At 46.9% G+C, this 13,107-nt stretch overlaps 1 protein-coding gene across 1 annotated transcript in view; it reads left to right on the forward strand.

Annotated features, from left to right (window-relative positions):
- The first annotated feature begins 3,244 nt into the window (after window positions 1-3,244).
- Window positions 3,245-13,107, forward strand: part of BCO1 (beta-carotene oxygenase 1) — a 52,635-nt gene continuing 42,772 nt past the window's right edge. The window contains exons 1-2 of the mRNA XM_003780569.4: window positions 3,245-3,498; window positions 10,446-10,574. Coding sequence (XP_003780617.3) covers window positions 3,435-3,498; window positions 10,446-10,574 — 193 coding nt within the window. The 5' untranslated portion in view covers window positions 3,245-3,434. The remainder of the gene's footprint in view (window positions 3,499-10,445; window positions 10,575-13,107) is intronic.

A 13,107-nucleotide genomic window follows, 5' to 3' on the forward strand; every position in this document is an offset into this window, starting at 1 on the left:
CCGGCGTGTTTTCACTCATACGGTTTCATTGTAACCCTTCCAACAAGCCCTGTGACACAGATACTGCCACACCCATTTTGCCCAGTGAAGTGAGGTTCAGAGAGGTCACGTGACAACAGCGGCAGAGTTGCTGAATCTCAGAGCCGAGGTTCAAACCCAGGTCTTCTGACCTCTAAGCCCTGAGCTCTTTCTTGCACCCTGGTGGTGTCGTTTTTTTTCCAGAGCCCTTAGAGTATGCCAGACATTCCCATGTAATCCTCACAAGAACGCAGCTTCCACAAGCTAGGAATAAAGAACTCTGACATGGATACACATGTTTAGACCACACAGCGGGATAAACTGGCAAGTTATTGGAGGTCTTACTGGAAAGGTGGATCAAAGGGAAATGCCCTCTGAGAGAATGGGAGGAAAAGGTAAAGGCATTGATTGGTAACCGTCTGAGACCAGGTGCTTTTGCTAGACCCTATACAATAGGCTTGAGGTGCTAATATCATTATGCCTCACTTTATAGTTGAAAAAAAGGAGGCTCAAAGAGGGTAGAAGGGCCCAGACACACAGAAAATGGATGAGCTGGCCAGGCACGATGGCTCACGCCTCTAACCCCAGCACTTTGGGAGGCCAAGGCGGGTGGATCACTTGAGGTCAAGGGTTTCAGACCAGCCTGGCCAATATGGTGAAACCCCATCTCTACTAAAAATACAAAAATTAGCCGGAGATGGTGATGGGCACCTGTAATCCCAGCTACTCAAGAGGATAAGGTAGAAGAATCGCTTGAACCCGGAAGACAGAGACTGCAGTGAGCCAAGATCACGCCACTGCACTCCAGCCCGGGTGACAGAGCAAGACTCCATCTCAAAAAAAAAATAAAAGAGAAAAGGATGAGCTGTAATTTTTTTTTTTTTCTGAGATGGAGTCTCACTCTGTCACCCACGCTGGAGTACAGTGGCACCATCTCGGCTCACTGCAACCTCCACCTCCTGGGTTCAAGTGATTCTCCTGTCTCAGCCTCTTGAGTAGCTGGGATTTCAGGTGCCCATCACCACGCCCAGCTAATTTTTGTATTGTATTTTTAGTAGAAATGAGGTTTCACCATGTTGGCCAGGCTGGTCTTGAACTCCTGACCTCAGGTGATCTGCCTGCCTTGGCCTCCCAAAGTGATGGGGTTACAGGCATGAGCCACCATGCCCAGCCAATAAGCTATAATTTGAATTTAGTTTCAACTCAGGCATGTAGCATCTTTCCTCTGGGTCAGGTCTTCTCAACTCCTGCTGCACACATATAGGTACTTTTTATTATTATTTTTTATTATTATTATTATTTTGAGACGGAGTCTCACTCTGTCACCCAGGCTGGAGTGCAGTGGCGCGATCTCGGCTCACTGCAAGCTCTGCCTCCTGGGTTCATGCCATTCTCCTGCCTCAGGCTCCCAAGTAGCTAGGACTACAGGCACCCACCACCACGCCCTGCTAATTTTTTGTATTTTTAGTAGAGACGGGGTTTCACAGTGTTAGCCAGGATGGTCTCGATCTCCTGACCTCGTGATCCACCCGCCTCTGCCTCCCTATTTTTTATTTTTGAGATAAGGGCTTGCTTTGTTGCCCAGGCTGGAGTCCAGTGCTGCTATCACAGTTCACTGCTGCCTCAACCTCCCAGACTCAAGTGATCCTCCCACCTCAGCCTCCCAAGTAGTTGGGACTACAGGTGCGCACCACCATGCCCAGCTAATTTTTTTTTTTTTTTTTTTTTTTTTTGGTAGAGACGGAGCCTCGATATGTTGGCTATTGGCTAGGCTGGTCTTAATTCCTGGGCTCAAGTGATCCTCCCGCCTTGGCCTCCAAAAGTGCTAGGATTACAGGTGTGAGCCACTACATCTGGCCAACATAAAAAAAACTGATGGCTGAGATCCACCTTCAGAGATTCTGCGTCAGTGGGTCTGGAGTGAGGCCCAGCACTGGTATGTTTAGTACTGCCAACCAGGTGATTCCAATGCGTGCCGGGGTGGAAGCACAGCCAGACCACACAGCTGTCAGGAATGAACGGCCCAAGGGGCTGGCATGTGGTCTCAGCCCAGACCGGACCATCATTATTCTCAGCTGGGTTGCATAAAGGCCAATGCCACTGCCTTTTCTTACTCTATCCGCAGAGCAAATGACTGGTCCTTTCTTTAAGCAAAATACATTAAGATGAGTTCATTAACTTCAATCAGTGCATATAGCAAGTTGGATATGAATTTCAGGCAATGGCAACACACGAGGATACACGAATAATAGGGAAGCTCAGATCAAATCCAGGCATCGTTTTGCCTTCTTGATACGCCAGGAAGTTGAAATGAAGTTTCTTTTTTACTATTCTGTTTACTTATTTATTTTTTGAGACAGAGTCTCGCTCTGTGGCCCAGGAGGGAGTGCAGTGGTGCCATCTCAGCTTACTGCAATGTCTGCCTCACGGGTTCAAGCGATTCTCCTGCCTCAGCTTCCTGAGCATCTGGGATTGCAGGCGTCCACCACCATGCCCGGATAATTTTTGTATTTTTAGTAGAGACAGGATTTTGCCGTGTTGGCCCACGCTGGTCTCGAACTCCTGACCTCAAGTGATCCGCCAACCATGGCCTCCCAAAGTGCTGGGACTATAGGCATGAGCCACCGCTCATGGCGGTCTTTTTTACTATTCTTTATAGTATCTGAAAAAAGCCTTTGGTTCCCGTTCATTATTTTTTAAATGGGTACAAGAAACATTTTATGTCTCCTTCTTCCAAAAAGAAGATAATGAATTAAGTGGCTCTTTATGTATGATTATTAGAGGGGAGCATCAGGGCCTTTACTAAAAACAAAACGTAAAACATTTCCCATCTCTGCTGAAGGGATTCCCTGCTGTGCAGCAGACATTCAATGATCACAGAGCTCAGCTCAAGGCTCTAATTCCCAGCATCTCTGATGGCCCTGACTGCCTCTCTTCCTGTTCTGATCATAAACATCTCCAGCTCTTGGAGTACCTCGGGCAACATAACAGGAGGCACTGAATTCTCTCTGCTTAATTAGAACCTAGCCCAAAGCAAGCTTTTTTTTTTTTTTTTTTTTTTTGGTTAAGCCAAAAGTGAAACTGGAGAGGGAAAGCTGAGGGTACAATAAGAGGATTAAAGATTAGCTATGACACATGGCTTGGAAATTAACCTTTAAGTAAACATCTTATAAATAACGCCAGCACAGCTTCCCTTGTGAATGTAAAGAGATCCAGGGCTCTCGGAGAGGGACAAGTCAGAGCCAACCAAGAAGGAAAAAGCAAAGGCAGAAACGGCATCAGGAGAGACAGAGATGTGAAGGAGGGAAGGAGTAGGAGAGCAGGAAGGAAACGCAGGAGGAGGGAGCAGCATCTCCTTTGAACACAGAGGAGGATCTGTTTGCTGTTAAAATCAGTCTCCCTCGGCACCCTGAACGATGGATATAATATTTGGCAGGAATAGGAAAGAACAACCGGAGCCTATGAGGGCCAAAGTGACAGGTGAGCATTCTGATAAACACTGGGCTCTTTCTTCTGTTTATTTTATAATTTTTTTTTGAGGCAGAGTCTCGCTGTGTCGCCCAGGCTGGAGTCCAGTGGCTTGATCTCGGCCCACTGCAACCTCTGCCTCCTGGATTCAAATGATCCTCCCACCTCGGCCTCCCGAGTAGCTGAGATTACAGGCGCCCACCACCAAGCCTGGCTAATCTGTGTATTTTTAGTAGAGACGGGGTTTCAGCATGTTGGCCAGGCTGGTCTCGAAGTCCTAGCCTCAAGTGATCTGCCCGCCTCGGCCTCCGAAAGTGCTAGGATTGCAGGGGCGAGCCACTGCACCTGGCTTCTTCCTTGTGCTTAGATGGACACTATTTTTTCCTGATTATATAAGTAATACTAATTGTAAATTACTTTTGGAAAGTCTGGAAAACAGTACAGAGAGGGGACACATTTTCTGTGAAAATCTAGGTGTTCTTTTACACATTATAACTCCGTTTGCAAAGGGAGGAGAGTCAGTCTCACTGTTCCCAGGAAAAAAGTGTTGGAATGCCCCAGTGGGTACATAGACAGTGGGATTAATCTGCAAACTGCTGCCTGTCTCAGATGCATGATGTATTTGTGCAAATGTATGCATTCTAAATTAGTTTCAAAATGTTTACAGGGGCGTGCATGAGCTCCCACACGTGCACATCCACCACGCACACTTGCAGGGGATTGCAGAGTCTGATGTGATTTTCTCTCAGGAACTCACAGGTGTGAGCGCCTGCAGAGCCTATAGGAGTAGGACCTTCTATCCTGTAGAGGCCCTGTGTCTCGCTTCATCTTTTATATCTCTTGCTTTTTCCTCCTCTTTTGAGTTGCCACTTTCCTGGTACCATCTGGACTCTAAAGGGCAGTTCCTGGTTCTGGACTCCTGGGTCCCCAGAGTGGTGCTCGCTCAGTTTTAAGAACAGCTGAGTCAGCTGAGGCCTGCAGGCATTTTCATCTGCTAGATGGACTGGAATTGTTCATAAGGAGAGGACAACTGTGAGTGATTTTCGTGAGAACATCAGATTGAAGCTTTTCAACCGAGCAATTGCCTTGGGAGTCTTTTGAAACAAAAAAAATAGCTTTTATGTCTATTTTTTCCTGGTTACAAAGGTAAGGCACAATCTATAGCTATCAATCTGTATATATATATATATATAGCTGTATGTATATTAAATTTTATATAAATTAATTAGGAATGCAAATGAGAACATGGAAGGAAATAAAATCAGCTGTATTTCAAAATCTCTTAACCACTATTAATATTTGGGTCTATTTCCTTTAACTTTTTAAAACATAGGTAGATCAATTGATAGATAACTTTACTATATTTGTAAACAGTTTTTCAAAAAGCAAATGTATACTATTACATTTTTATTTTTTTTCTCAATTTGACTGTTCTTCTGTACATTTTTTATTTTTTAAAAGGACACCCCAAGGCCAGGCGTGGTGGCTCATGCCTGTGGTCCCAGCACTTCGGGAGGCCAGTGAGGGTGGATCACTTGAAGCCAGGAGTTTGAGACCAGCCTGGCTAACATGGTGAAATCCCTCTCTACTGAAAATATACAAATTAACCAGGCGTGGTGGCATGCATCTGTAGTCCCAGCTACTCAGGAGGCTGAGGCAGTAGAATTGCTGGAGGCAGAGGTTGCAGTGAGCTGAGATTGTGCCATGCACTCTGGCCTTGGCAAGAGTGAGACCCTGTCTCAAAAATAAATAAATAAATAAAAAACAGGCACTCCAGCCTGGCCAACCTGGTATGGTGAAACACTGTCTTTACTGTTTGGTTGGTGCAAAAATAATCGCGGTTTTTGCCATTACTTTCAATGCATTCAATTTATTTATTTATTTATTATTTTTTTTTTTTGAGACGGAGTTTCACTCTTGTTGCCCAGGCTGGAGTGCAATGGCGTGATCTCGGCTCACCACAACCTCCGCCTCCTGGGTTCAAGTGATTCTCCTGCCTCAGCCTCCCGAGTAGCTGGGATTACAGGCATGCACCACCACACCCGGCTAATTTTGTATTTTTAGCAGAAACGGGGTATCTCCATGTTGGTCAGGCTGGTCGCGAACTCCCAACCTCAGTTGATCCGCCCGTGTCGGCCTCCCAGAGTGCCGGGGTTATAGGCGTGAACCACCATGCTCGGCCTGAAATTTTATTTTAAATAAAAATACAAAAATTAGCCAGGCGTGGTGGTGCATATCTATAAACCCAGCTCCTCGGGAGACTGGGCATGAGAATCGCTTAAACCCAGGAAGCAGAGGTTGTAGTGAGCCAAGATCGCACCACTGCTCTCCAGCCTGGGCAACAGAGAGACTCTTGTCTCCAAAAGAAAAAAAAAAAGGCACCTATGATACCTGCCTTTTCGTGCCCTGTAATATTTTGTACCCTTTACACCTCATGTTTAATGACTGCATGAAATCCTTGGAAATGTTAGAAAACATGAATTCTAGAACACGAGAGGCTGAATGAGCCCCAAAGATCAGCAGCGGTTCTCAAAGGGGTGTCCCGGGACCTGCAGCATAAGCATCACCTGGGTGCTGGGTAGAAATAAACATCCTTGGGCCCTACCCAGACCCACGGGGTCAGACACTTGGGGGGTGGAGCTGAGCAAGCTGCGTGTTCACAAGCCCTCAGGCGATTCCAAGGGTGAGAACCATTCCTCTACATCAAGCCTCCCTACTGACAGATGGGAAACTGAGGCAGAGGGGCAGTGACTTGCCAAGGCCAGGCAGCCTGCAGAGAACAGGCCTCCTGACTCTCTGTCCAGGCCTGGGTTGAGCCTAATCAGTTGGTGACATCCATGGGCAGACAGCTAACTAAAAACTGTGCCTGGGTTGACACGTCCATGCAGGGAGCACATGCAAAGGTTTTGGCTTTGTAACTGGTTGTGCTGACACACGTGTGTTCTGAGACCTCTTTGGCAACTTAAGCATTTCCTGCCTCAGTGTTCTTTTCTGTTTGATGAATGTAGCCTGGCACCTCCCACATAGGGTTGCTGCAACGATTAAGTGGTTTAATCCACCTGGAACACAGTGGCTGGTGTATGAATGCATATAAGTGTTCTTGTCCTATCTAGGGCTTTAATTATATTCTCAGATGCCTCTCTCCCTGCTCTGTCTCAAGCCTGCCCCCTCTCCTGTGCCCTGGGTGCCTGTGCCTGGCGCCACGATTATGTAGGTGCCCAAGGCAAGAGACTTGGCTGTCTTTTTTTTTTTTTTTTTGAGGCAGAGTTTCACCGTCGCCCAGGCTGGAGTGCAATGGCGCAATCTTCGGCTCACTGCAATCTCCTCCTCCTAGGTTCAAGCGATTCTCCTGCCTCAGCCTCCCAAGTAGCTGGGATTACAGGCACCCACCACCACACCCAGCTAATTTTTGTATTTTCAGTAGTGATGGGGTTTCACCATGTTGGCCAGGCTAGTCTCAAACTTCTGACCTCGAGTGATCCACCCACCTTGGCCTCCCCTAGAGCTGGGATAACAGGCGTGAGCCACCGCACTGGCCTCGGCTGTCATTTTTCAGTGCTCCGTTGCACATCCCCCTGTATTTAGTCAAATAGAGGCCCATCGGTTCTGTGTCTTCCATCTATCTTTGTTCATCCATTTCTCTCCATCCCTGTGGAATCCCCGGGTCCTCTCTCTGGTCTTCCTGCCTCTCTCAGGGAATTTCCCAGTCCACACTCCACATCATGGGTGGAGACAACCTTCGAAGCTCCAAGATCCTATTCCATTTATATCAGGGGTCCCCGACCCTCGAGCCATGGACCAGTACCAGTCTGTAGCCTGTTAGGAACCGGGCCGCACAGCATTACTGCCTGAGTTCTGCCTCCTTTCAGATCGGTGGCATTAGATTCTCATAGGAGTGCAAACCCTACTGTGAGTGTGAACCCTGTTGCGAACTGCACATATGACGGATCTAGGTTGTGTGCTCCTTATAAGAATTGACCCCTCAATCCCACCATCCATGGAAAAATTATCTTCCACAAAACTAGTCCCTGGTGCCAAAAAGTTTGAGGACCACTGATCTATATGGAATCCAGAACAGGCAAATCCATAGGAAAGTAGATGGGTGCTTGCCAGGGGCTGGGGGTAAGGGGAGAAGAGGGAGTGACGACTAATGCATAAGGGAGGTGTCTTTTTGGAGTGATGAAATGTTCTGGAATTAGGTGATGGTTGCACAACATTGTGAATACACTAGAACCCCCTGAACTGTACACTTTAAAATGATGAGTTTTATCTCAAATTTTTTTAAATTGCAGAAAATATCTGGTCCTGTCCTTCCCTATTATAACCATCAAAGGTGCCCCATTCTTCTGAGGATTAGATCAGGACTCTTAGTGTGATCCTGTTGACCTTTGTCCCCGGCCCCTGTTATTTCTGCAGTTTCATTGCTCAAAATTTTCTTGCTTGAAAATGACGGTCCAGTCTTACAAAACAGCTTGCCCGTCTGCTGGTCTTGATCATTCATTCATTCATTCATTCATTTATGAGATGGAGTCTTGCTCTGTCACCCAGGCTGGAGTGCAGTGGCGTGATCTCAGCTCACTGCAACCTCCCCCTTCTGGGTTTAAGCAATTCTCCTGCCTCAGCCTCCAGAGTGGTTGGGATTACAGGCACCCATCATCACACCTGGCTAATTTTTGTATTTTTGGTGGAGGCGGGGTTTCACCATGTTGGCCAGGCTTGTCTCGAGCTGCTGACTTCAAGCAATCTGACTGCCTCACCTCCCAAAGTGCTGGGATTCAGGTATGCCTCGCCATGCCCAGCCTCCTGATTTTGATCTTCTTGTTTTGGGTTCCTCCAGAGGCAAGAATTCAAGGCTAAGTGGTTTATTTGGCACGTGATCCCAAGAAACATCAGGAGGAACTCAGGGAAAAAGAGAGAAGGAAATCAATAAATGGGGCATTGTTGAGCCATTGGCTGCTGAGGCCATTGGAGCTAAATCCCCTGGGCGTGGTGTAAAACATGCCTCTCGTGATCCCAACTGAAGGCAAAGCAACGGCGGGATTTGTCCCCCAATTCTGCATCCATCACTGAGTGACAGCAGCTTCCGGGGGCATTACCTATCTGAGGTGCTTCCTGCTCTTCCTGCGTGTAGGCAAAGCCTGCCCCACCCGCAGTCAGAACCAAGCACTCAGGCAGGGAGCTGCAGGCATTTGCAGAAAGTAGCCTGTAGGAAGAGACGAACGCTGAGGGGACTTGGGTGGAGGCACCAATAGCATTTTCTGCAGCACCCTGCCTCTAGAGCAGGGCTGTCCCCTAGAAAGAGAACCTATGCCTTACGTGCACTTTTAAATTTTCTAGTAGAAACACTGAAAAAAGTCAAAAGAAGCAGGTGAAATTATTTCAATGGCATATTTTATTTAACACAACAAATCCAAGATATTATCAGTTCAACATGAAATCAATATTTAAAAATTTGCTAATGAGATGGTTCACTTTTGTTCATACTAAATCTTTGAAATCTGGTGTATATTTCATTCTTATAGCACACATCATTTCAGACCTACCACATTTCAAGTGCTGATAGCTACCATATTGGACAGTACAGCTCTAGAATGTTCTTTCCTTTTGCCTTTGTGAGGCAAATACCTACTCTCCCTCAAGACTTAGCCAGGTTGCCTCCTCCAGGAAGCTGACCACACCCTCCTGCTCTCAGCCCACCCAAGGGCTGTTCTGTTTCACACAGAACCTTTTGCTACGTCTGCAGCGTTGCCCCTATCTTTTTTTTTTTTTTTTTTTTTTTAATTTTTCGAGACAAGGTCTTGCTCTGTTGCCCAGGCTGGAGTGGAGTGGTGTGATCACTGCAGCCTGGAGCTCCCAGGCTCAAGCGATCCTCCCACCTCAACCTCCCAAGCAGCTGGGACTACAGGCATATGCCACCACAATGAGCTATGTTTTTTTTGGGTTTTTTTGAGACAGAGTTTCGCTCTCGTTGCCCAGGCTTTAGTGCAGTGGTACAATCTTGGCTCACTGCAGCCTCTGCCTCCTGGGTTCAAGTGATTCTCCTGCCTCACCCTCCCAAGTAGCTGGGATTACAGGCGCCCACTACGATGCCCAGCTAATTTTTTGTATTTTTAGTAGAGGTGGGATTTCATCATGTTGGCCAGGCTGGTCTTGAACTCCTTACCTCAGGTGATCCACCCACCTTGGCTTCCCAAAGTGCTGGGATTATACGCGTGAGCCACCGCGCCCAGCCTGTTTTGTGTTTTTTGAGACAGAGTTTCACTCTTGTTGTCTAGGCTGGAGTGCAATGGCGTGATCTCAGCTCACTGCAACCTCCACCTCCTGGGTTCAAGCGATTCTCCTGCCTCAGCCTGCCGAGTAGTTGGGATTACAGGTGCCTGCCACCAAACCTGGCTAATTTTTTGTGTTTTTAATAGAAACAGGGTTTCACCATATTTTGCCAGGCTGGTCTTGAACTCCTGACCTCAGGTGATCCACCCACCTAGGCCTCCCAAAGTGCTGGGATTACAGGCGTGAGCCACCGCACCCGACTCTGAGCTACATTTTTAATTTTTTTGTAGAGACAGGGTCTCACTTTGTTGCCCAGGCTAGTCTTGAACTCCTGGCTTCAAGTGATACTCCTGTCTCAGCCTCCCAAAGTGCTGGGATTACAGGCGTGAGCCAACATACAACCAGCATTGCCTTGACCACAGTGGATCTTGGGTGTCTGTTTATTCATCTGTCTCCTTAATGGTCAGTGGGCAATTTGAGGACAGGGACAGTGTCTCCATCTTGGCATCCTCAGTGCTAGCCGACTGCCCAACACATTATACACTTTCTGGAAATGACTGTAGAATAAACGAACAGATGCAAGGAGTGGTACTGGGACTACAAGTCTCAAATTCCTTTCCATGACCATTTCTTCCAGCATTTTGGTTTGCAGGTGGAAATGGGAAACTAAACATTCTCTCTTTTCTCAGGCAAGATTCCAGCATGGCTGCAGGGAACACTGCTCCGCAACGGACCTGGGATGCACACAGTTGGGGAGTCCAATTACAACCATTGGTTCGACGGCCTTGCCCTGCTCCACAGCTTCACCATCAGAGACGGTGAGAACACCCAGGAACATGCTGCCACTGCTGCAGCAAAGGACCCCAAATGCAGTGCCTTAAAACAGCACAAATTTATTCTTTTAGGGATTGGAGGTCAGAAGTCTAAATCAGGTCTCACTGAACTGAAATCAAGGTGTTCACAGGGCTACATTCAGTTCTGGAGGCTCTAGGGAAAAAATCCATGTTCTTCCCTTTTCTGTCTTCTAGAAGCTGCATTCCTTGGCTTGTGGCTCCATCTCTCTCTTTTATTTATTTATTTATTTTTCCCTGAGATGGAGTTTTGCTCTTGTTGCCCAAGCTGGAGTGCAATGGTTCAATCTTGACTCACTGCAACCTACATCTCCCAGGTTCCAGTGATTCTCCTGCCTCATCCTCCTGAGTAGCTGGGATTACAGGCATGTGCCACCATGGCCAGCTAATTTTTGTACTTTTGGTAGAGACGGGGTTTCACCATGTTGGCCAGGCTGGTCTCGAACTCCTGACCTCAGATGATCCGCCCACCTCGGCCTCCCAAAGTGTTGGGATTACAGGCATGAGCCACTGCACCCGGCCTCCATCTCTATCTTTAAAGCAGCAGCAGAGCATCTTGTCTTGCAATCTCTCTCTCTCCTTCCACCCTCACACCTCCTCCTCTGACTGACTTTCCTGCCTCCCTCTTATAAGGACCCTTGTGATTACATTGAATCCACTCAGATGATCCCTAGATAATTTCCCATCTCAAAATCCTTATTCACATCTACGAAGTCCATTTTGCTATGTCAGGTCACACATTCAACAGGTTCTAGGTATTTGGATGTGGAGATATTTGTCGGGGGTGCATTATTCAGCCAACCACAAGCACAGACTTTCCTAAAAAGGAGGCCGAGGTTCTTTTTCAAATAGTTAATCTTGCAAAATAATATACATCCTCAATCAGGTAGGCAAGAGCAGGTGGAAAACTACAGGAATCAGACATGCCTAAAGTTGAAACAGGAAATGGACAGAGCTGGTAGCCGGGCGCAGTGGCTCATGCCTGTAATTCCAGCACTTTGGGAGGCCGAGGCAGGCAGATCACTCAAGGTGGGGAGTTTGAGACCAACCTGGCCAACATAGCGAAACCCCATCTCTACTAAAAATACAAAAATTAGCCGGTCATAGTGGCACACACCTGAAATCCCAACTACTAGGGAGGCTGAGGCACGAGAATCGCTTGAACCCAAGAAGCAGAGGTCGCAGTCAGCTGAAATTGTGCCACTGCACTCCAGCCTGGGAGACAGAGCCAGACTTTGTCTCAAAAAAAAAAAAAAAAGAAAAAGAAAAAGAAAAAAAAAAAAAAAGGAAGAGTACAGAGCTGGAAAGAACAAAGCTGCATATATTGCCCATTAAGCAAGAGAGAGCCAGACCACTTACACAATAAGCCAAGGGGTCTCCCTGAGTGGAAAGGGAAATGGCTAAATATAGGGCATCATAAATAAGGGAAATTCTGAGTTCAGGTGTCTGGCTCATGAGGTGGAATGTAAATTCTTCGCTGTTGTCCATTGAGCCAGTTTATGTCACAAAATCATGAGCTGAGTTCTTAAAGAGGTCCAGGATGGATTTAGTGGACTCCGAGTCACACAGTGGACAGATTTGTGTCCAAATGCTCTAGGTTTTGCAAAATTTTTCTTTAATTTCTGTGTTCTAACGTGGGCAAACTGTGATCACGTTAAGTCTTTCAGCCTCAGTTTCCTCATCAATAAAATGAGCTTGTTCATCCTTCCCTGGAGTGCTGTTGGGATCACTGGAAGTACTGGATGTTCTAGCAAGGGCCTGACACCTGGTAGATGCTTAATAGATTAAAAATCACCATTGACTAGGCACAGTGGCTCATGCCTGTAATCCCAACACTTTGAGAGGTGGAGGCAGGAGAGTCGCTCGAGCCCAGGAGTTCCAGACCAATCTGCGCAACATAGTGAGACCCCATTTCTATTTTATTTTATTTTATTTTTATTTATGTTTTTGAGACAGAGTTTCGCTCTTGTTGCCCAGGCTGGTGTGCAATGGTGCAATCTCGGCTCACCACAGCCTCCACTTCCCGGGTTCAAGTAATTCTCCTGCCTCAGCCTCCCGAGTAGCTGGGATTACAGGGATGTGCCACCATACCCAGCTAATTTTGTATTTTTAGTAGAAACGGGGTTTCTCCATGTTGGTCAGGCTGTTCTCGAACTTCCAACCTCAGGTGATCTGCCCACCTCGGCCTCCCAAAGTGCTGGGGTTACAGGCATGAGCCACCACGCCCGGCTGATCCCATTTCTATTTTAATTTATTTAAAAAAGAATAATTAAACATAAAAATAAAACCCACCATCACCATCTGTGGGTTTGAATCCCAGCTCCAGCATCCTAGCTAACATGCACCTAAACTGTGTAACTTTGGCCAAGGTACTGACCCTGTCTGTCTCAGTCTCTTCTGTAAAATGGACATATCAATAGTGTGTCTGATGGAGCTGTTATTAGATCTAAACGAATGTGTAAAGAGCTCTGTATTATGTCTCTTACACAGTACCTACTCA

This window comes from Pongo abelii, chromosome 18 (assembly GCF_028885655.2).
Source record: "Pongo abelii isolate AG06213 chromosome 18, NHGRI_mPonAbe1-v2.0_pri, whole genome shotgun sequence".
Classification (NCBI taxonomy): domain Eukaryota; kingdom Metazoa; phylum Chordata; class Mammalia; order Primates; family Hominidae; genus Pongo; species Pongo abelii.